The 23,685-nt window shown below is 47.0% G+C and overlaps 1 protein-coding gene across 1 annotated transcript in view; it reads right to left on the bottom strand.

Annotated features, from left to right (window-relative positions):
* The window catches only part of CCDC198 (coiled-coil domain containing 198), a 191,144-nt gene that overhangs the window by 32,154 nt on the left and 135,305 nt on the right, over positions 1-23,685 (bottom strand). Inside the window, exon 3 of the mRNA XM_085628005.1 lies at positions 3,871-3,945. Within this exon, the coding sequence (XP_085484131.1) occupies positions 3,871-3,945 (75 nt within the window). The remainder of the gene's footprint in view (positions 1-3,870; positions 3,946-23,685) is intronic.

The raw sequence follows: 23,685 nt of genomic DNA, 5'->3' as shown, positions 1-23,685 counted from the left end.
TGTTAAGACCTCAGTTAGGGGCACAGCCACAGAATATGTTTCAACGCCCCCTCCTCTCCGCATCCCTTCCAGCACAGAGGGCTTTCCTCCAACACATTTATAAAACCATAAGAAGTTACAGGATGTGCACAATTAGCTACTCGGGCATTTTAGATGTGAAAAAAGTCACCTCCTTCGGCAACCCATTACTAATCTCCATAGATGCCAGGGTCAGCATGTATCCCAATCAATTATGGTGGTGTGCATAAAGAAATACTTATTTGCAACAAGGGCTACCTAATAATTTGAAAGATTCAACCTCCAGTTTGTGCCTAGAATATAGGTCCAGTGGTAAAGTGGGCAGAGATTCCACCTGCATGATCAAACATTTTGGAATGTCCTTTCTGATGCCATTGTGAGACAAAAAAAGTCCCCACTTTATTATTCCATCTTGCTTCTCTCACCTGCGGACTTCACACTTCTCTACCTACACTAACTGACCCCAATCCACAATGGAGACAGGTGAATTCCTTAAGCATGAGAAATATTTGATTGCATGATTCAGACAGACAAAAACACAAGATCCAATATAGCAAAAAGTGAAATAGAGGTCAAATGGAAACCTCACTCCATTTCGTCTCAGACACGTTTTCCAGTTTGGACTTTTATGGGACAAACTAATGCCCCCATAGAGTTGTCGTGTTGGAATTCTTCCATTGACGTAACCTGATAGCAATGATTTGTAGTTTAAAAGTGCAAGATCAGAAACTGTGTCCGTGAGATGGTCACTGCCATGATAGTTGGTAAGCGTAAAGAGGGGGCGAGTAAAAATAGAAGAATAGATGGAAAAGAGAGATTTTTATGGGAGGGAAGACCTTTGAGAAATGTTTTCCCTACATTTGGAGTAAAATACCCATATCACTAAGGGACCGATTACGAGTCTGGTGGTCCACTATTACTATTAGGGCAGATGGACCACCTTAGTCCCACCCCTGTTGGTGTTGTGGTGGTCAGGGGGCCGCAATATGCTTGGTGGAACTGCCACAGTCCCGCCAGCGGTGTCATAGAAGGTCCTACTCCATGAACACCGTGGCGGAGAGGAACAAAAGGGGGTCCTGGAGGCCCCCTATGCTTCCTTAGCATGGGGATACATGCAGGGGGCACAACATGTGCCCCCTGATTGCATGCACCCCAGTTCCTGCATGGAATGGACTTAGCAGTTCATGCCATGAAGGAACTGTTTTTGGCGTTCCCATTGTGGTGCCCATTTTCAGGGCACCGCCGTGGGAACGCCCCAAAAAAAGCCCACTGGACAGGAAGAAACTCCTAATCTGGAGGGTGACCCAATCACGGCTTTGGCGATGCAGGCGGGGTGAACCCGGCGCCACATCGCCAAAGTCGGAATCAGGTCCATAATTGGAATACTGACACCTCTGGAGCAGTGAAAATGGAGGGCAGCACAAGACGCATCAAGGCACTCCAAACCGTATGGTAGTAGAGTTCTAAAATACATTCCTGAAATACCTAGACCAAAAGCTGACAGCACACTCCTTTATGGGGAAGACGTATGGAGACTCAATCATTTGTCTTATCATTTAGCCAGAGTCCCCAAAAAGTTCTGGAAGTCAGCTGTACAAATGCCCCAGGCTGCACAAAATGTTCTGATAGACACTATCTGTGGCACTGGAGCCCCTGATCTGACCAGCATGAGACAGCAATGAGCTACACAGCCGAACAGAGAGCTGTCCCAACAAGTCATCTCATGTAGAAATGATGGACAGAACTTGGCATGGACTGCACTCCTTTTAATCATAAGGAAAGGATCCTGAATGAATGATTGGATTGATCAATTGACAATGCCCACTTTGTGAGTACAACTAACGATCAAAGCCTGCATCAAACTAAAAAGTTACTAAAACAAGGTTACAGAGTCATGAAGGGAAATATGCAGGGAGATAAACTTAATAAACTGAAATATCTACACTATAGAAATATATTTAACCTATTAAACCACATGCAACTTCACATGCCTGAACTTACGAACAAGGAGGACAGGAGCCTTTTTTATGCAGCAAAGTTCAAAACAATCGACCAGAGAGACCGAAAATGTTGCTGAAATCAAGTAGAAACAAAGATATGTGACTGAAGCAGTGACCTAGTGAAAAACCTCTACAATGACTTCCTCTTTTGCAAATGGTGCAGCTTTTGAAGAAAAGCGATCCTGCAGAAAATATTCAATTTCCTGAGAGATGCCTCTGCTAATGTAGGATAACACTTAAAATTGATAATGAAGAAGAGGATGTAAAGAATGTCTGCCACCGAGGAATTAGCCCTGCAATATTAATATAAGCAACCTGAATCTAGAGCTAACGAACACCTAGACCTGACACAATGGTTTTTTTCCTTGGATTTCAAGATCAGAATACATGGCTTCTCATAGGAGCAACAAAATCCCTATGAGCTACATAATTTAAGAAAATTTACACGCATGACTCCTACTCTGCTCACATTTTCTCATTCTAACCCGCCTGCACTCCCTGCCCCGGACACTTTTGGGCTTAATCCAACAATAGCAAATAAACGGCAAAGGATAGCAGCAGGAGATCCTACAAACAAAGTCTTCAGCAAATATGGTAAAAATCTAAAGTCACGTCAAGACGTCCGTAGAAAGGACATGGAAGACCCAAACGTCAGCAGAAAAACATTCAGGGAATCTGTCCCTGAATGTAATGTTCTCAGTATCTACTCAAAGGTTTTGCCATTTATCCCAGACACGATCCAATGCACACACAAAACTAACCACTGCTAATACCCCTTCGTCACACTTTTCTCCTCACAATTTCTCCTCTTCCGCAACCTAGACAATCTATGTTAATCTACTTCGATGTAACCTGTTTCTAATCTTTGTTTAACTAAAGGGATTTTTTTAAACTGAATGCACATAAATACATTTAAATGAATTGAGATTTTATAGATGTGTGAGTGGTGGAAAGTTAGTCTGCGAGTAGGGGCATACCAAAAAGGAAGAGAACAAAGGATGCAGACAATGAAGGAAAAGTGAAAGGAAGAAATCAATTTCTCAAAAAAAAGAGAAGGATTGAGAAACGTTGGTGGAAGAAAGAAGAATGTGACATAATGGCAGGGAACAAAGAATAAAAGAGAGTAAGGCAAAGGGTGGCTCGGGACAATATAAAAGCAAATGGGGTAACAAAGGGAAAAAGAGGGTAAACAAAAGTGGGAGGAGTTTCAGGAGAAGAGGTAATGGAAAGCAAAGGTGGAAATATTAGATAGGGAGAAAAATGGTGAGAAATGCAAGAATTAAGAAAGAAAAACAGAATTCAATTTGGCTCACATAAAATACTTTAAAAATCAGCAAAATGTATTTGTGCATCATAAAAAGTACCACGTGCAATGAAACAAATCAGGCCTTTTAAATTTATTTTGACGACGGAACGAATAAACACTGATAAAAAGCTGAATTTCACAGAATGGGAAAACACTGGAGAAACACCCCTGTAATTCACAAAAAAAGAAACGCTGAGAACAGCAGGGGTGTGCAATGCACTCAGAAAACTTGCTTTCTGCCTCTTCAAACACAGACATTAATATGCTCTTCAATGCCTTGATAATAAGTAGTTTCCTAGTAACTGAATGCAGCCCGAAGTATGCATAGCATGTTTATTTCCTGTATGACTGCCCAACATTATATAAAGGGAAACCAAAAATTGGCAAAAATGTCATACTGGTGGCCTGTGAATATATACAATTGCTGGCTAGTCCTTGTTGCGGGGAGGTGTATAAACATTGAAACGTTTGCCCGCCTAAATGCCCTAGTGCCCAGTTTTTCTATTGAACTATGCTTGTCATTGGTGCAGTTTTGAAATTGCTTACCTTTGCTGTCTGGTCAGCTTTGTTTAATAGTTTCTCAGATGCCAATATTGTTGGCAGGTCAACAGGTTCAAGACTCTGAAAATGAAACTTACAATTTTTAAGTGAAAAACAGCTTGCAACACATAAAACTCAGGAGCATTCTCAGATTGTATGTATTTTTTTCATATACGCCATTCCTGTGCACATATAGGAATATAATAGTTGTTCTTTTTGTTTTAACTTTGTTTAGATACAAATTTACATGCTGCAGAAATGTTTTATTGTGATAAATCCAACAAAAGACTCTCCATTTTGAAAAGCCTCAACCTGGCTGCAGCATAATTGCTGCCAATTCTCAAAAGACATTGACACATGCCTGTCCTTCAAATACCTTAGGTAACCACCCTAATTATGGTTCGGGGACTGCGGTCGTCATTTGGTGGTCTGACCGCACACTACCCTGATGGTCTGACCACCGGATTACAATGCAAGACTGTTGCAAGTCCGCCGCCATCACTGCAGGTCTGCCGCCACCGCCAAGATCTCTGGTTCCGCAGCGGTGTGGACAGCGGCAGACAGTGGTGGCATCAACTGCACCGCTCTGAGTATTACAACCTGACTTTCTGCAGACTTTTTATGGCGGGGAAACTGCCATGAGAAGGTCAGAAGAAAAGTAGGGGAAAGGGTCACAGAAAAGGGCCCCAGGGCAAACATGTGGCTTGTGGCCCGGGCACATGTTTAGCATCACTATGCCAAACCATGTCAGTGCGCACACAGTTTGCCATGCATGACATGGTGCATGGCAACAATGTGCCCGACTTGATGGTGACTCAGCAATGCGGCCGGCATTAACTTCAGGCTCTCTCCTAGAGCTGAAGCATGCCACTGCCTTGGCTGCGCCGCCACAGCACCAACAGCCCACTGTAATGTTGTAATGTGGGAGTCGGGATGCTGCCGGCTTGGCGGCATTCTCCCGACCGCCTCGGGCTGGCCGTGTCCCCATCAAACTCATATTCAGCCCCGAGTGTATTCTTTGTAACCACCATGACCCAAACATGACCAGCATAAACAACCTGCATGTGCCCTTTAGAGATACCTGAGCAGTGTACAACCTGCATGTGCCCTTTAGAGATACCAGAGCAGTGTACAACCTGCATGTGCTCTTTTAGTGATACTTGAACTCTACTACCTGCATGTGCTGTTTAGTGTTACTTGAACTGTCTACAACCTGAGTGTGCTGTTCAGTAATACTTGAACTGTGTATAACTTGCATGTGCTGTTTAGTGATACTTGAACTGTGTTCAACCTTCATGTGCTTTTTAGTGATACTTGAACTGTGTACAACTGGCATTCGCTGTTTATTGATACATGAACTGTGTACAATCTGCATGCACGGTTTGGTTATACTTGAACTGTTTAGTGATACTTGAACTCTGTACAACCAGCCTGTTCTGTTTATAGATACATGAACTGTGTACAATCTGCATGTGCTGTTTAGTGATACTTGAACTGTCTACACCTGCATGTCCTGTTTAGTGGTACTTGAACTCTGTACACCATGAATGTGCTGTTTAGTGATACTAGAACAGTGTACAATCTGCATGCACGGTTTGGTTACACATGCACCGTTTAGTGATACTTGAATTCTGTACAACCTGCATCGCTGTTTAGAGATAAGTGCACTGTTTATATCCTGCATGGGCTGTTGAGAGATACGTGAACTGTGTGCAATCTGCTGCTGCTGCTGTGTTGGAAACCGGGCAACCGGGTTAGCAGTCACCAGGTTCCCAGCACAGTGGTAGCTTGGCTCGAGCGGTTGGGGGCAGGCACCGTGTTAAGCGTACGTCACACCCTCACAATAACCATGCGTTCATCCGTACTAAAAACGACTACACCGTAAAAATTATGCAAGTCACGTTGAAAATATATATGTCTTTATCTTATTTTCTCTTAGTTGCAGGTTTCATCACATAAATACAATACAATAGGATTTTCCTTCAAAAGAGCAGGTCAAATAAACAATGCTACTTTGGAATTTCAATAAATAGGTTCAGGTCCTCCTTAAGCAAAGAATAAATAGATGTGCAATAAATACAGACGGCAAATAAATACAGTCAGACAATAAATACAGTGCAGGAATAAATTAGTGGAAGACAATAAATAAAACACCTTCAATAAATAAGGAAAAACAATCAATGACAGTATAGATCAGATCACTTTCATGAGGTAACTTGGTCTTACTTTGCCCATACACAGCTTGTGGTCATTTGGATGGCATGGGGGGTGTCCCACCTAGATTGGTCAAGGCTGGGGCCTAAGCTGAGGCAGAACAAGGGTAACCTAAAGATCTGGCCCTCCAAACTACACAGCCCCTCACAGATGTCACTGCACCAGTCTTAGTTCACCCCTGGCACTCCCAGGCTGGTTCTAACACCCCTCTAGCCCCTAGAATGGTCTTTTAGGGCTCCACGGGGCCTCAGACGCCCCCTCTACCACTTACTGCCCTTTTCACGATGATCGGCTCCGCTCGGCGCCGTGTCAATGTCGTGAGGCGGCTCCGGCTCGATGTCGCTGGGCGGCCTCGTCTCGATGTTGCTGGGCGGTCTCGACTCGATGTCGCTGGGCGGTCTCGACTCGATGTCGCTGGGCGGTCTCGACTCGATGTTGCTGGGCGGCCTCGTCTCGATGTCGCCTTCCGGCGTCGCAGGGACACGACCTCCCCGCTTCCGGGTGTCTCCGGAGTGCGATCTCCACTCCCGACCTCCGGCGCGCTTCACCTCAGTTTCCGGCGTCTCCGGTGGCCGGACTTCACTCCCCCGTCGACGCCTCACCTCGACCTCGGGTGAATCTCCCCCCGATCTCCGGCGCCTCTCCACGACCTCCGTCGGCGCCCTCACCTCGACCTCGGGTGAATCTCCACTCGACCTCCGGCGCCTCTCCACGACCTCCGTCGGCGCCCTCACTCGACCTCGGGTGAATCTCCACTCGACCTCCGGCGCCTCTCCACGACCTCTGTCGGCGCCCTCACTCGACCTCTGGCGGCTCCGGGTACGATGTCTGCTTTCTGTCAGCGCCGCTTCTCTACCTCAGGCCCCAGGTCTCCAGGCTTCTCGACGTCAGGACTCCAGGAGGACACCACTGAACAGGTCAGGAACCTGCTGTTCTTCCTCTTTAAGGCCTGTTTCAAATGTTCAGTTCCTTAAGATGGTTCTTCTGGTCTTGGTCCCACACAGGGCTTTAGGCTGGGCTTGGTCAGTAGGGACTAGCATCAAGGGTGGGTTTCTGGACCCCACTCCAAGCACTGGTTTCCACCCCTGCTGCCTTACTCCGACCTCCTTCTATATCTGTCCTCTCTCTTCTCCAGTCAGTTGCCAACTGCCCCTCTGAGATGGCCTCCCAACATTCTAAACTGCCTCCCACTGTCACAGGGTTCTAGAATGTTACAGAAGGTTCTAGAAACCTCCAGTGGGTTCTGGTGATGTCACAGGTGACAATGGGTGGCCACCATTTTGTGTCTCAGGCCCTCAGACAGAAGTTCCAGGGGTAGGGAAAATGGCTCCCTGACCCTGCATCAACACTAAAAAGTCTGGTGGTTCCCAAAAAGGAAAAATTATAACAGGGTTTGAGGCAGAAGTGGGACAAAATAAATAATGATGAGGAGGGACCACCCAAAGGGCTGACAGGTCTAACACGCGTCCCCCCCCAGCTGAAAGTGGGGAGAGCTACCCAACCCCTTGGGAGTTCTCATCACTAAGGCGGAAATACCTTGAGAGACCGTCTGCATTGGCGTGGTCCACTCCAGGCCGATGTTCCACCTGAAAGTCCATTCCCTGTAGGGAGATAGACCACCTTAGCAACTTGGGATTCTCCCCCTTCATCTGCATCAGCCACCGAAGGGGTCTGTGGTCGGTCTGAACTAGGAAGTGCGAGCCAAACAGGTATGGCCGCAACTTCTTCAGAGCCCATACCACTGCAAAGGCTTCACGCTCTATTGCACTCCACTTCTGTTCCCTGGGAAGTAGTCTCCGGGATAGGAAGACCACGGGTTGATCCAGACCCTCTTCATTAAGTTGCGATAACACTGCCCCAATGCCATGTTCCGATGCATCCGTCTGGACAATGAACTCCTTGGAAAAGTCTGGGGCCCTTAAGACCGGGGCCTCGCACAAGGCTTGCTTCAGTTTCACAAAGGCCTGCTGACAAGCCTCCGTCCAGACTACCCGTCGAGGTTGCTTCTTGGACGTAAGCTCCGTGAGGGGGGCCACAATGGTACCATACCCCTTCACGAAGCGGCGGTAATATCCGGTGAGGCCCAGAAAAGCTCGGACCTCAGTCTGAGTCTTGGGGGGTTCCCAGGCCATGATAGCCTCGATTTTCGCCTGGAGGGGTTGCACCGCTCCCCTACCCACCAAGTGTCCAAGGTACACTACCGACCCCTGCCCGATCTGGCATTTACTGGCCTTAATCGTTAAACCAGCTTGCTTCAGGGCCTGGAGAACAGTTTGCAGGTGACGCAAGTGATCCTCCCAGCTGTTACTGAAGACGGCAATGTCGTCCAGATAAGCAGCAGAGAAACTCTCCATTCCGGCGAGGATCTGGTTCACCAGACGCTGAAACGTGGCAGGTGCGTTCTTGAGCCCAAAGGGCATCACGCAGAACTGGTAGTGGCCCTTGGGCGTGGAGAAGGCTGACCTTTCCTTAGCTCCATCAGTCAGAGAGATCTGCCAGTACCCGGAAGTAAGGTCAAAGGTACTCAGATATTGGGCAGCTCCCAGCCGGTCAATCAGTTCATCCGCCCTTGGAATCGGATGAGCATCAGTCTTGGTTACTGAGTTCAGTCCCCGGTAGTCCACACAGAACCTCAGTTCCGGTTGGGCACCCGGTGGTACAGCTTTTGGTACTAATACCACCGGACTGGACCAGGGGCTGCTGGAAGGTTCAATCACTCCTAGCTCCAGCATCTTAGTGACTTCACTGTGAATGCTGGCCTTCACCTTGTCTGTCATCCGGTAGATCTTTGACTTCACAGGTGGGCTGTCTCCTGTGTCCACGTCATGGACGCACAGGTGAGTCCTACCCAGAACAAGGGAGAACAACGAAGAGTACTGCCCCAGGACCTGGCGGCAGTCCTCCTGCTGTTCAGGAGTTAGGGACGGGGAGAGAATCACTCCCTCCACCAACCCATCCTTCTCTTGAGACGCAAATAAGTCGGGGAGAGGCTCGCTTTCCACGTCCTCTGCTCCGTCAGTCACCATCAGCAATATGACTTCGGGCCTCTCATGGTGGGGTTTGAGGCGGTTGGCATGCAGCACCCGTAGGGGCTGGCGAGGGGTCTTCAGATCCACCAAGTAGGTAGCCTTACCCTTCTACTCCAACACCTCAAAGGGTCCTGACCAGCGATCCTGGAGGGCGCTAAGCTCTCCTGGTTCGATCACCCACACCTTCTGGCCAGGCTCCAATTCCACCGGATGAGCATTGTGGTCATACCACGCCTTCATCACTGCTTGGCTGGCTTCCAAGTTGTCAGAAGCTTGCTTCCACAACTTAGCCATTTGGCTCCGGAAGGCCAGCATGTAGCTCACCACGTCCTGGGGAAGCTTTCTGGGAGTTCTTTCCCATCCGTCTCTCACCAGACCGAGAGGTCCACGCACAGGGTGCCCATACAAAAGCTCGAAGGGGCTGAAGCCCACTCCCTTCTGTGGCACTTCCCTGTAAGAAAACAATAGACAGGGTAGGAGGACGTCCCATTTCCTCCGCAGGCTTTCAGGCAGACTTCTGATCATGCCTTTCAAGGTTTTATTGAACCTCTCCACCAGTCCATTGGTCTGGGGGTGGTAAGGAGTGTTGAACCGGTAGGTCACTCCACACTCCTTCCACATAGCCCGCATGTATGCTGACATGAAGTTGGTCCCCCTGTCAGACACAACTTCCTTGGGAAAACCCACTCGGGTAAAGATTCCCATCAGGGCCCTAGCCACAACAGGTGCCGTAATGGTCCTCAGAGGTATAGCCTCTGGGTACCGTGTGGCATGATCCACCAGAACCAGGATAAACCTGTGACCAGCTGTAGTAGGCGGATCTAATGGACCCACAATGTCGATGCCCACCCTTTCAAAGGGGGTGCTAACGACAGGAAGTGGTTCCAGGGGAGCTTTCAGCTTCACCCCTGTTTTCCCACTGGCTTGACAAGACACACACGTCCGGCAATAGGTGTCGGACGACACTTTCATCTGAGGCCAATAAAAGTGTGGGACAAGCCGGGCAAAGGTCTTGTCTTGCCCCAGGTGTCCTGCCAAGGGGATCTCATGAGCCAATTCCAGGAGGAAGGCTCGATAACGTTGAGGGACAACCAAGGCCCGTGACGATCCGTGCATGGGTGCCTTGGGTTCACTGTAGAAGAGGCCATCCTCCCAGTAAATATTGTAGTTCCCCTCAACGTTCCCTGCTGCCTGGGCTTCGGCCTGTCGCCTCAGTCCCTCAAGGGTAGGACACTCCCTCTGGCCCTTGCAGAATTCCTCCCTGGTCGGCCCTCCCTCCACGTGCCACTCGGCCGGGATGGGTAGGTTCTCCAGTTCGGTAACATCCCCTCCGCGGACTCCTGGTCCACCACCTCCAGTGGCCTATCCATCACAGGGGGCGCGGATGCCGAGGCAGGCTCTTCCTGCCCTCGGTTCTTCCCTTGGTCGGCAGCCGGCGGTGCCTTTGTTCCAGGCTCCCGCCTAAACGAACTCCCCCTCCGGGTAGTCGCAGACCCTGTGCTGACACAGGCCCAGTCAGGTGTACCCAGCATCTCAGCATGAGTCCGGTATTCCACCTCCTTCCAAGCATTATGCTCCATGTCATTCCCCAGCAGACAATCGACTGGCACGGCAGGGCTTACGGCAACTCGAAGCAACCCGGCAACCCCTTCCCATTCAAATGGAACCTCGGCCACCGGATAGTGGCCCATTCTGCCGTCAGCCATCGCGGCAGGGTGGAGTACATGGGGAATCACCTGCTCTGGAGACACCAGTTGGCTACGTACCATAGTCATACTGGCTCCTGTGTCTCTCAGAGCCTCCCCTTTTTGGCCGTTGATGGTGACCCACTGCCCATACTTTGTGGTATTTGCGGGCACCTGGATCTTAGGAACCATCTCCCGTTCTCCCAGGGACACTAAAGTGACACCCGCCCACTCCCTTCCCTTATCTAAGGGCATCTCCTCCCCGAGCACTACACTAGCTACTCCGGGGGCCTTTCCTCCGATGGGAGGGGGTGGTCTTTTCGGGCACTTCACATCTCCCTTATAGTGTCCGACACCACCGCACTCAAAGCAATGGACAACCCTTGGCTGCTGACTCTGGCCATTATTAGGGTTTCTGGGTGGGTTAGCCCTAGGGGTGAATCCCGTTCCCTTCCCTTGGAAACTATTTTGGGGGCCTTTAGAGAACTCCGTTTTCTTTTCCCCTCCCTCTTTCTTCTGGGGGGCACCCTGTCCGGTCTTTTGAGAGTCCCCTCCAGTCCCCCTTGTGGACACCCGGGTACTAGCCCAAATGTCCGCCTCCTCAGCAAGCTTCCGGGGATTGGTCAGCTTGCTATCCACCAGGTGTTGACGCAGGTCAGGGAAACATTTTTCAAGCAGGTGTTCCTTCAACATCAAATCAAACAACCCCTTGTAGTCCCTCACCTCACTGCCTTGTATCCAACCCTCTAATGCCTTCTTTGCATAGTCCAGGAAATCCACCCAATTCTGTGTGCCCAGTTTGTGGCTACCCCGGAACTTCTGTCTGTACTTCTCGGGTGTTAGTCCAAACTTCCTCACGAGCGCCACTTTCATGGTGGGGTAGTGGGTCTGCTCATCCTGCTCTAGGGCCAATAATGTATCCCTGCCAGCTGGAGGCATGTATTTATACAATCCCCCTCCCCAATATTTCTCTGGAACCCCATGGGCTCTTAAAGAGACCTCATAGGCCGCTAGCCACTTGGCGATATCATCTCCCGCACTATAGCTGGCTACTATGTCTTTTGGCAGATAGGGTTTGGGTTCCCTGGTGATTTCTCTCTCTTCGCTGCCACCATTAGGAACAGTGTGTGCCCCGACCCGTAGGATCTGGAGATCTATCTCCCTGAGCCTCAACTCGTGAGCCATCCTCCGTTCCTCCTTTTCTTTCTCCAGCTTCGCCAACTCCCATGTGAGCTGTCTTTTCTCCCTCCGGTCAGTTAATACTGCTTCTGATAAGCCGCCACTAGAGACACTGCTGCCCTTCCTTGAAAGTGTTCTGGGCCCCTCTAATAGGTTCCCCACCTCAGGTTGGTACAAACCAGCCCCCTCGCTGACAGGCTCTCCATCCCTATCCTCCTTCTCAACCTTACTTTCTCGTCGTGCCTCCCCCCAAGCCCTTAAGCTGGTCTGGAGCTCACCCTTCTTTGCACCTTGGGGACAAAACACCCCCTCTCGCTCACAAAACTCTCTGAGTTGGGCCACAGTGTAAGTTTCCACATCCTCCAATACAAACTCCATTTTGCCCACTCAGGATAGAAGACAGTTGCTTACAGAAGCTATGCAGGGGGGTACCTTTTGTAATACCTCCTCCCACCACCAGAAGTAAATTTGGAAAAAACAAAACTCAAAATTAGGAAGTCCGCTTGGAGAAAACTCCCGGTGTAGGCCTATGGACTACCCACAGTTATTGTCGAGTAGACGCAAGCACAGCTCTATCCCACCACTGAACACCAATTTTGTGTTGGAAACCGGGCAACCGGGTTAGCAGTCACCAGGTTCCCAGCACAGTGGTAGCTTGGCTCGAGCGGTTGGGGGCAGGCACCGTGTTAAGCGTACGTCACACCCTCACAATAACCATGCGTTCATCCGTTCCAAAAACGACACTACACCGTAAAAATTATGCAAGTCACGTTGAAAATATATATGTCTTTATCTTATTTTCTCTTAGTTGCAGGTTTCATCACATAAATACAATACAATAGGATTTTCCTTCAAAAGAGCAGGTCAAATAAACAATGCTACTTTGGAATTTCAATAAATAGGTTCAGGTCCTCCTTAAGCAAAGAATAAATAGATGTGCAATAAATACAGACGGCAAATAAATACAGTCAGACAATAAATACAGTGCAGGAATAAATTAGTGGAAGACAATAAATAAAACACCTTCAATAAATAAGGAAAAACAATCAATGACAGTATAGATCAGATCACTTTCATGAGGTAACTTGGTCTTACTTTGCCCATACACAGCTTGTGGTCATTTGGATGGCATGGGGGGTGTCCCACCTAGATTGGTCAAGGCTGGGGCCTAAGCTGAGGCAGAACAAGGGTAACCTAAAGATCTGGCCCTCCAAACTACACAGCCCCTCACAGATGTCACTGCACCAGTCTTAGTTCACCCCTGGCACTCCCAGGCTGGTTCTAACACCCCTCTAGCCCCTAGAATGGTCTTTTAGGGCTCCACGGGGCCTCTACCACTTACTGCCCTTTTCACGATGATCGGCTCCGCTCGGCGCCGTGTCGATGTCGTGAGGCGGCTCCGGCTCGATGTCGCTGGGCGGCCTCGTCTCGATGTTGCTGGGCGGTCTCGACTCGATGTCGCTGGGCGGTCTCGACTCGATGTCGCTGGGCGGTCTTGACTCGATGTCGCTGGGCGGCCTCGTCTCGATGTCGCCTTCCGGCGTCGCAGGGACACGACCTGCCCGCTTCCGGGTGTCTCCGGAGTGCGATCTCCACTCCCGACCTCCGGCGCGCTTCACCTCAGTTTCCGGCGTCTCCGGTGGCCAGACTTCACTCCCCCGTCGACGCCTCTCCACTCGATCTCCGGCGCCTCTCCACGACCTCCGTCGGCGCCCTCACCTCGACCTCGGGTGAATCTCCACTCGACCTCTGGCGCCTCTCCACGACCTCCGTCGGCGCCCTCACTCGACCTCGGGTGAATCTCCACTCGACCTCCGGCGCCTCTCCACGACCTCCGTCGGCGCCCTCACTCGACCTCTGGCGGTTCCGGGTACGACGTCTGCTTTCTGTCAGTGCCGCTTCTCTACCTCAGGCCCCAGGTCTCCAGGCTTCTCGACATCAGGACTCCAGGAGGACACCACTGAACAGGTCAGGAACCTGCTGTTCTTCCTCTTTAAGGCCTGTTTCAAATGTTCAGTTCCTTAAGATGGTTCTTCTGGTCTTGGTCCCACACAGGGCTTTAGGCTGGGCTTGGTCAGTAGGGACTAGCATCAAGGGTGGGTTTCTGGACCACACTCCAAGCACTGGTTTCCACCCCTGCTGCCTTACTCCGACCTCCTTCTATATCTGTCCTCTCTCTTCTCCAGTCAGTTGCCAACTGCCCCACTGAGATGGCCTCCCAACATTCTAAACTGCCTCCCACTGTCACAGGGTTCTAGAATGTTACAGAAGGTTCTAGAAACCTCCAGTGGGTTCTGGTGATGTCACAGGTGACAATGGGTGGCCACCATTTTGTGTCTCAGGCCCTCAGACAGAAGTTCCAGGGGTAGGGAAAATGGCTCCCTGACCCTGCATCAACACTAAAAAGTCTGGTGGTTCCCAAAAAGGAAAAATTATAACAGGGTTTGAGGCAGAAGTGGGACAAAATAAATAATGATGAGGAGGGACCACCCAAAGGGCTGACAGGTCTAACACGCTGTTTAGTGATATTTCATCTGTCTACAACCTGCATGTGCTGTTTAGTGGTACTTGAACTCCGTACACCCTGCATGTGCTTTTTAGTGATACTTTAACCGTGTACAATCTGCATGTGCTGTTTAGTGATATTTGAACTGTCTACACCTGCATGTCCTGTTTTGTGCTACTTGAACTCTGTACACCCTGCATGTGCTGTTTAGTGATACGTGAACAGCATACAATCTGCATGCACGGTTTGGTTATACTTGAACCGTTTAGTGATACTTGAATTCTGTACAACCGGCATGGCTGTTTAGAGATAAGTGCACTGTTTATATCCTGCATGGGCTGTTTAGAGATACGTGAACTGTGTGCAATCTGCTGCTTCTGCTGTTTAGTGATATTTCAGCTGTCTACAACCTGCATGTGCTGTTTAGTGGTACTTGAACTCTGTACACCCTGCATGTGCTTTTTAGTGATACTTTAACCGTGTACAATCTGCATGTGCTGTTTAGTGATATTGGAACTGTCTACACCTGCATGTCCTGTTTTGTGCTACTTGAACTCTGTACACCCTGCATGTGCTGTTTAGTGATACGTGAACAGTATACAATCTGCATGCATGGTTTGGTTATACTTGAACCGTTTAGTGATACTTGAATTCTGTACAACCTGCACGGCTGTTTAGAGATAAGTGCACTGTTTATATCCTGCATGGGCTGTTTAGAGATACGTGAACTGTGTGCAATCTGCTGCTGCTGCTGTTTAGTGATATTTCAGCTGTCTACAACCTGCATGTGCTGTTTAATGGTACTTGAACTCTGCACACCCTGCATGCACTGTTTAGTGACACTTGACCTGTGTACAATCTGCATGCACGGTTTAGTTATGCTTTAACTATGCACAACTTGCACGTGCTGTTTCGAGATTCTTAAACTGTGTGGATCAAGCATGCATACAAAGATGTCTGAAATGGCCCAGCCACAAAGCCATACAATTACACAAGCACGCAATAATCACCCCAGAATAACTCATTCTAACGTTTCAGGAATAGCATTATTGTTGACAAGGCACTCCACGCTGATGCCTGGCTGCCTCGGGTATTGACAGCGTAATCGAAACAACATTTGTAAGTAATACATGTTATTAGCACTCAGAGATGGTACACTTCATGCAATGCGCTGCCAATCTGACATAAAACTGGGCAATACTATGATGTCAACATCAGCAAACCACAATCACAGCAAGCCACAAATGGCTCAGTGTCACCAGGCACTTTAATATATAGGCAAACAATGTGAGAGGTCTGTGCTAGCCCTCGCAGCACCTCACCACGTCCCTCTTATATTAAATGACACCCAAATGGCTCATTTTACACCCAGTGCAGGAAACCTTATGTTCCTATTTGGCATTTGGGTTAATAACAATGTTCTCAAACTTAGATGCTGTTGTGGTTATTGTATTTGTTATGCGACAAAGGTGAGAATGTATCAGGTGAATGTATAGTCACAGTTAGCTGTGACTAATAAGCATAATTTTAGTTTCGGTTAACAGGACTGGGAGGAATGCTCTAATTCCATGTCTACCTCACAAATATGTTGAATAGGAATTTTAGAATCACCTATATGGTGTGGCCTAACGGCCAGTGCTGCCGCTTTGTCACCAGGGAACTCCGTTCAAGTGCCGACCTCAGCTCAACGCCTTGTGATTCTGGGCAGATTCCTGAATCTCCCGGGGTTAAAGAAAATTTAATGTAACCTGGAGCTCAAGTATCCTTGGACCAAGTTTGTGATGTATAAAACTGCAAAAAATAAATATTCTGGGGCCGATTATGATGCTGTCGGAAATGGCTCCGACAGCATTGTAATGTGCCAGTCCCATTCCTTTCAGCCCGCCTCATTACAATAGAGGCGGTCGGAAAGGAATCCGACCGGTCATTCCGACTGGCTTCTGACGAGCTCGGAGAGGCCATCCGCCAGTCGGAATGCTGTCAGTAATCCTAAGGGCAGCACTTTCTGCCCGACGGATTACGATGTTGGATTCCGACAGCCTTTCTGTGCCGGCCTTTCCGACACAGAAAGACTGTTGGAACTCGACTTTGGGGGCCCCCATGGGTGCACAGCCTCTAGTTGGAGGTCGAGGGGGCACCTAGCGTGCTCCCCTGTGTATCCCTGCACCCCTTGGCAGGCACCTTGAGGTGCCTGCCGCAGGGTGCAGGGATGAACTGCACCTCCTATTTCTACATGCCCCCATTGTAAAGTATAGACATGCGAGCAAACAGTGTTCGGTTGCATCCTAATCAGCCGGGTGTCGGTCGGTCCCATGACCGAGACGATGTCGGGCAGACGAAACTCCACCCAACATTGTAATAGGGCCCTTAATTTTAGCTCCTTTAATATAGTAATGTTGGGCAGTGTTTTAAATGGGCCTGTACTCACCCGTACTGATTACCAGGGCTTTTTTATTTTCTCCCCTTCAGTATCGGTACTTTTTCTCGGACAAGGAGAGTACCAGTACTCATAGGGGCCTGGCTTTGAGCAGGTGGTGCTGTTCTTATCAACCCTACCTCGACAGCTCTTTCAGTACACCTTGTACCGGTGTTCAAGCACGCCTTTCAATCACAAGGGAAGGCTAAGATAGTACAAGAGAGCATGTAGAGCAGCTCTTGTGCCCAGCACATGCTGATCTTCTGTGAGAGCATGAGATATTATGACAGTAGATGATGATTTTGGGAGTGGGGAACTAGGTTGGAGTCTTGGCGTCTTCTGTGCAAATCACCTTATCACCCCACGATTTAAAAAACACAGGAAAGGAAGTTTATGTTATGCGGATGGTGTTCATAAAAAAGCACTCCAGTACCATCAGCGCTATACAAAAACTAAAAAAAACATTATGAGGTGTGTGGCTGCAGGATGTTTCCTTAGATCTTACACAGCGAGGTTTCGAGAGGTGGCTGTAAAACTTAATGCGTGGGGGAATGGGACACATTTTTCTGGGCAGTACAGCTTTTTAGCATGCCCATTTTTTTTAAGTGACTGGAAATCGTCGCCCATCAGCAATCTGCAATTATACGTGTTTGCTTGAAAGTAAATTCCTGCCCTCTCCTACATTTTTTTTATTAACCTCCCGGAAAAGACATACTTAAAAAAAAACATTTTACTGATTGGTCTAGTGCATTTTAAACAAACTGGCAACTTCTTGTTTCGCATGGAAAATCATCCCTAAACTAAATGAGACAGGAAAGTCTATGGCATATGTGACGCTTTCAAGCAGTTCTGGATTTTAACTGGAAATGCTTTGCATTCTGGGATTTGTAGGTCCATTTCTCGTTATAAATGTGGGATTAAAACAATTCCAGCACACGCAGCACTGATAGAAAAATCAGGGACTGGATGAATATGTCCCATAGCATGAGCCACCTGGGAGCTACTAAGCCCCTGTTCCCATATTTTGCGGAAGTCCTCAGACATCATGCATGTAAACAAATGTCAGCAATGACCATTATTTTGGCTTTTTTCATAACTAATAGGGGATTCTTTCAGGACAATGCTTCTGGCGTATTAGGCTCTATGCATTAGAGGAAGAGGTGTGGCGCCATGGCCAGGGCGACTGACTCCAGAATCTGGGGATCACGGTTCGATCCCTGGCGGCAGATTAGCCCAGCACCATGTGACTCTGGGCAATAGCTTGCTTAATCTTCCCGACGGCCCCCAGCGCCTATAGACCCTTATGGGTGATTGTTTGCGCTTTACAAATGTGGATTATTATTATTATTCATTTAGGTTGTTGGTGAATCCTTCTATCTTCTAGCATCTGTTGATATTAGAGAGAAAGATCTATGCACCACCTTGGGGTGCATGAGCCTGGCAGAGTAGTACAAGAGAGTGATGAGAAGGTAAAGCCAGATAAGAAGAAAAAATTATTGGAAGAGAAAGAAAGAAAGAAAGAAAGAAAGAAAGAAAGAAAGAAAGAAAGAGAGACAAGAAAGGTGACCAAATTCAAGAATTAGAAAATGCCAAAACTGACATTTATGTTATAAACTTTTAATACTGCTATTTAGGTTAATATAGAGGTGCAATATAAGACTCCTGTGTATCTGTCAATACTATAATCTTAGTGTCAGGGATATTGATGCTTGGAGAAAGTCACAGTAAAGGTGCTTTATGTGAATTCACAGGAAAATAAATTGACAGATCGGGAATTGTTGATGTCAGTTTCTTTAGGAAAATTTCAGTGTTGTGATAAATGATATGGCATGTTTACATGGAGACAAATTTACTTTAAAAATGAGCACTCATAAGGCAAATACAAGTTGTATTAATTGTGAAACAGCAAGGTATGGTTGTAGAAAGGGTGTGGAATCACAAAGAGCAAAGGATCAACTGATACATTTATTTATTTTAAACTCTGTCCCAAAGAATTTGACAATTAGACAAATGTAATAGCATCTCTGTTCTGGCACACTTATTTGGTCACAACTGAATATACTTCAAAATATCACCTGTTATAGAGATCCTTGTGTACCCAGCATGTTCCCGGCTACAATATCACTTTAATTAATAGCTAAATATTTGTGCTTTTTAGTCAAAGGTTCCATTCACCATAAAATTGCATAGTGGGTGTATGTGCCTGCTGTAAAGCCCAGCATGCAACATACATATTTCAGATTTGTTTTTCATGTAGATAGCTCAGTTGGTTACTGCTTTGGTTGCAAAGACCCTTGTCACAAGTTAAAAACATTATCATACAGCTTTGTGAGTTATGGCCCCGCATCAAGGCGCTGCATGCAAACTACGAGAAAAATGGTTAGAACCTTAGCATTTTTTCCTCAATCTTTTGTTATTCTAAGTTTGCGAAAAAGAGCTACTCTGGGGAGTATTTAACATATATTAGTAAGTGCTAAATACATGGATATTAGTATAATAACTCATCCAACATTCTTCCAATTATGCAGAAATCTTGCATACAAAGCTTGTAAATGTCAAAAACCTAGCCTAGAAAATACATAATGTAAATCGTGAGACTGGGGTCCGGATTTACAAACGTTTGCGTCAGGTTTCTGTTACTTTTACAATGCAGACCTGATGCTGCTGGGATTAAAAAAACCAAGCAAAACTGTGTTGATTTGCAACAAAAGGTACAGGCTACCTGCTGGAATCCCATGGGTGGTGCATTGGCTTTCCCATGCATCGACCCATAGATTTTGATTCAAAACCATCTGGCACATGCATCAACAATGCCATTTGCGATTCCTTAATAGCGAAAAATAAGGATTCGCTAATAAGGAATAGCAAAAGGCTATGCATGTAGAAATCGCTTACAAAATAGCGATTTCTAAACATTCCTTAATTGCTACTCGCAAATTGCGAGTCGCAATTAAGGAATACCTCCCCATTGATTCCTATGGGCCTAGAGGCCCATAGGAATGAATGGGAAGACTTTCTCAATTTGCTAATCTCAATTAGAGAATCGCACATTGCTCATGCTATTTCAAGGGTGCCAGGGCGTCAAAAAGACACCCTGTTGCACCCCTGAAATCTGCATATGAATACATCTTGCACACACACATGCCCCAAGGGCATGTGTGTGTGTAAAATGGAACTTTGAAAAATGCACTTTAGTGCATTTTTCAAAGTTTTTGCAAATTACCATGAAGTTCAACTTCATGGTAATTTGCTCCCCCTATTAGCGAAATCGCTAATTTTTAAACTTTCATGCATTGCATTTCAGGAATCTCAATTTGGCATTCCTTAAATGCAATAGCAATTTAAGGAATCGCAATTTAGAGATTCCTTAAATTGCGATTTTTGCATTTGGGATGATGCATCCCAAATGCAAAAATCCCAGTCGCAAAGGGGCAGATTCTGAGAATCTGCCCGTTTGCGACTGGCTTTTGCTTTGATGCATGTGGACCCATATCTATAAAAACGTGAATTTATACTAAAATCCTGCGCCAAATTGAGGCTGGCATAAGGAGAAGAAATATCTTTATTTCTCCTCAATGTTCCCCCTTTGCATGTGTAGTGTATTCTTTAACACACATACATAGATGAAATTGCCTTTCAGCAGTTTTTGTGCAGAAGAGACCTCATCCTTCACAAAACTATGCTGACCACAACACAGACACCCTTGCCCTATGGTGCAAGTGTGTCTGTGTTGGTGCATGTCAGCATAAAGTACACCTGCACTATCAAGAGAGCAGAACAGAGCCACATCTTTTAATATCTGGTGCTGCTCTGCTCTTTACCATTGATGTAATGCAGCGCAGCAAATTCACTTGCTGCGCTGCTTTATTTAATTATAAATTTTGGGCCCTCGTGTTGCACAGCTGCATTAGCAGCATTCACCATATGAGTTTAGAAACTGTGTAGAAAATATGTTGAGCAGGTATCTCACTGAATGTTGTATGTGACAGCATGGTTTGTGTACAATGTTCACAAAGAGGACAGGCAAGTGGCATTTCATATAACATATATAAAGTTTTTTCCCCCCAAAATGACCAATTTTGCATGGAATTAGTTTTTCTCCAACTACCAAAGGTGCCTCCAATGCTCCATATGTGAGTTGCAGCAGGAATAGCTCTGCATGCAACTAAAAAACGGTATCACTTTGTCAGCCTATGTCCTGTAGGCGAACGCCCCTCCCCCACCACCACAACAACTACATGTTGGAAATGGTTAGAGTAATATTCTGTGTAATAATAAAAATGACACACACGTTACAATGCACATAGTGAATTGCTCTAGTATGACAGAAGGACATTTTGGATACTGCTTGGCAGCTTCAGAGTATGGCAGAGGGCGTTAGGAAGGTGGACAGTGAAGTTGAGATTCCACAGGATTGCTCAATTTGTGCCGGTGGCTGCACCAGCACTCATTTATGGGGACCGGGTGCATTTTTGCACATTTTCTGTCATCAGAATTTGACCAGAAGCAAGACAGAGAACGACCGAAATGGGAGGAAGTCAGAGGATGAGAGTGATTGATAAACAGTGACAGGAAGAAAGTTGAGATGAAAAAGGGCCCTTATGAGTGAGTTAAAGAGGCAGGAAGTGTAGGATGCTGGAAGAAATATGCATGAGGTAGAATCAAGACTAGATAGTTTTGGTATTCTGCAACCCCAGTATTGAATAGCACCAGCAGTGAGCTGCCAAGGAAAACTTTAGACCCCTGCACAAATTAAGCAACAGGCGCAACCAAATAGTTAATAATGCCAACAAATGTTGCTGTCTTTTCCAGGGTATGGATACTCTCCAAACGTCATCATCCTAGCAACTGCCATACAAAGGTGGGCATTGACACTCCGGGCTAAACAGGCAGGACTCGCCACAATAAAATAACATTGAGCCAGGTGCAGACTTCTGGCTAGGTTAAAACATGAATTTATGCTGTAGGGCCATGCTGGGTGTGATGTATGCAGCTGCAGCAGAGGCCTTTTTGTTGTGGTCAGGGAAATAGTTGGAGTGTTGGAGGGCTGTTTGTGAGACAAAGTGCATGCTGGTGAGTCTGGGTGTGTGATTTTGGGTTTCATTTATTTTTTGGTGAATGTTCTTGTGCATTATAGTGTGTGTTTTGTGAGTTAGAAAGAGGGCCCAAAGGAAATGTGTCCACTCTTTGTGAGGTTGGGTTTGGGGATTTAAAATGTGCATTCTCTCACCCACAACCGTTAAATAATACAACAAGCATTGGCAATTGCAATAGGTCTGGCTTTGAAGGAATGTTGTATGGTAATGTGAAGAATTACAAGTAGATAGCAGGGGAATGGATGTGCATTTGTGTTGAAACAAAGTTGTGTAGAATAATATTGGTGTAGGTTAAAAGGTCAGGTGACAGTTGGACTGTCAAGCCAGACCTAAAAATCCATGTAGGTTAATGACTGCCCTCCTCCCATCTGTACAGCTGCCTGAGAAAAATACCGTAATTTATCTAGTTATCTAAGACACTTAAATAGCTTTACAATGTCATATGTGTGCCCTTGAAGTTGAGCTCACGCAGCTGGATAAATGAAGTGACCACGGATGTGTTGAGGGCACACACTTCTTTGTGGCACCACACAACTACTACTCAATCAAAACCTGTATTCCTGGATCCCAACATGTGGGTCAGAGCCAAATCTCCTCTCTGTGATTCTCACATAATGTTCGGGTGACACCTGCACTGTCAAGCCAAGCCATAAAAACTGCGCACACCTCTGTGAATGCATATGACAAGCTGAGGGACTTCCAAAAGGCTACTGTGTTTGTTTGTGGAGGAGCGGGGTCTGTATGTGTATCTGATGCTTTTACCAGTTTCTCTGATTACTCTGCTTTAAAAGTAGAGAGGGGCAACCCACTAAAAGCTTGAGCCCAGCTCGAGCCTGAAGTCTGGCTCTGGCTCAGCTTGAGGTCCTGCTGGAACATCGAGTCCATTACGACCTAAGCTTTCATGTAGCTTCTGCCTCCCTTTCTTTACCTGGGATGTGGTGTTATGGCCAGAGCTTCCAACTATGGAACTAAGGAACCAGGTTCGAGTCTCATCACCTGATTCTGGCAAATCACTTAATCTCCCAGTGCCCTTACAAGGTATGTGACCTTGTGTAATGTAACTGGTTTTCATTTAAAGGGCTCCAATCAATACCTTTGGATCCAGTTTGCACTATACTTTAAACAATGCACTAGAATGCGCTGACAGGTAAAATTAAAGCCTTAACATAAGTAAAGAGAAATAGATAATAATTTACTGGATGAATTGTACAGAGTAAAACTAGAAAACCTAGTTAATTTGCGGTTTCCCTGCGTAAATTGTGTCATTTTTATGCAAATATTTGTTTTCACCAAAACTCGTTTTCTTCATTATTGTGTATGAGAGGAATTTCGAATATGTCAGTTCAGACTGTCAGTTGTAAAAAAAACTATCCTTTTAAGGTCTCGCCTACGCAGCGTGCATGCGCTGCTTAGGAGGACCTTTAGCCATTGCTCTGCTCTTTTTCGAAGCACATACTCGTGCTTGTGGCGGCATCCACCTTGCGGGAGCGAGCAGGGGCGCGTCCACAAGCACGAGTATGTGCTTCCAAAAAGAGCCGACTGTGCGCGCACGCACGAACGCAGCAAACACACGATTGCAGTGCCAGCAGTGTGTTTTGCTTTTACTGTGGCAAGCATGCGTATGCTTTAAAATAGCAGGATTAGTTATTCACTCGTGCACGGCTATCATTTACTCTGTGTTTTGCTTTTACTGTGA

The sequence above is a fragment of the Triturus cristatus genome, chromosome 9 (genome assembly GCF_964204655.1).
Source record: "Triturus cristatus chromosome 9, aTriCri1.1, whole genome shotgun sequence".
Classification (NCBI taxonomy): Eukaryota; Metazoa; Chordata; class Amphibia; order Caudata; family Salamandridae; genus Triturus; species Triturus cristatus.
The sequence above is the reverse complement of the archived record's forward strand: the minus strand, read 5'-3'. Positions and strand labels throughout refer to the sequence as shown.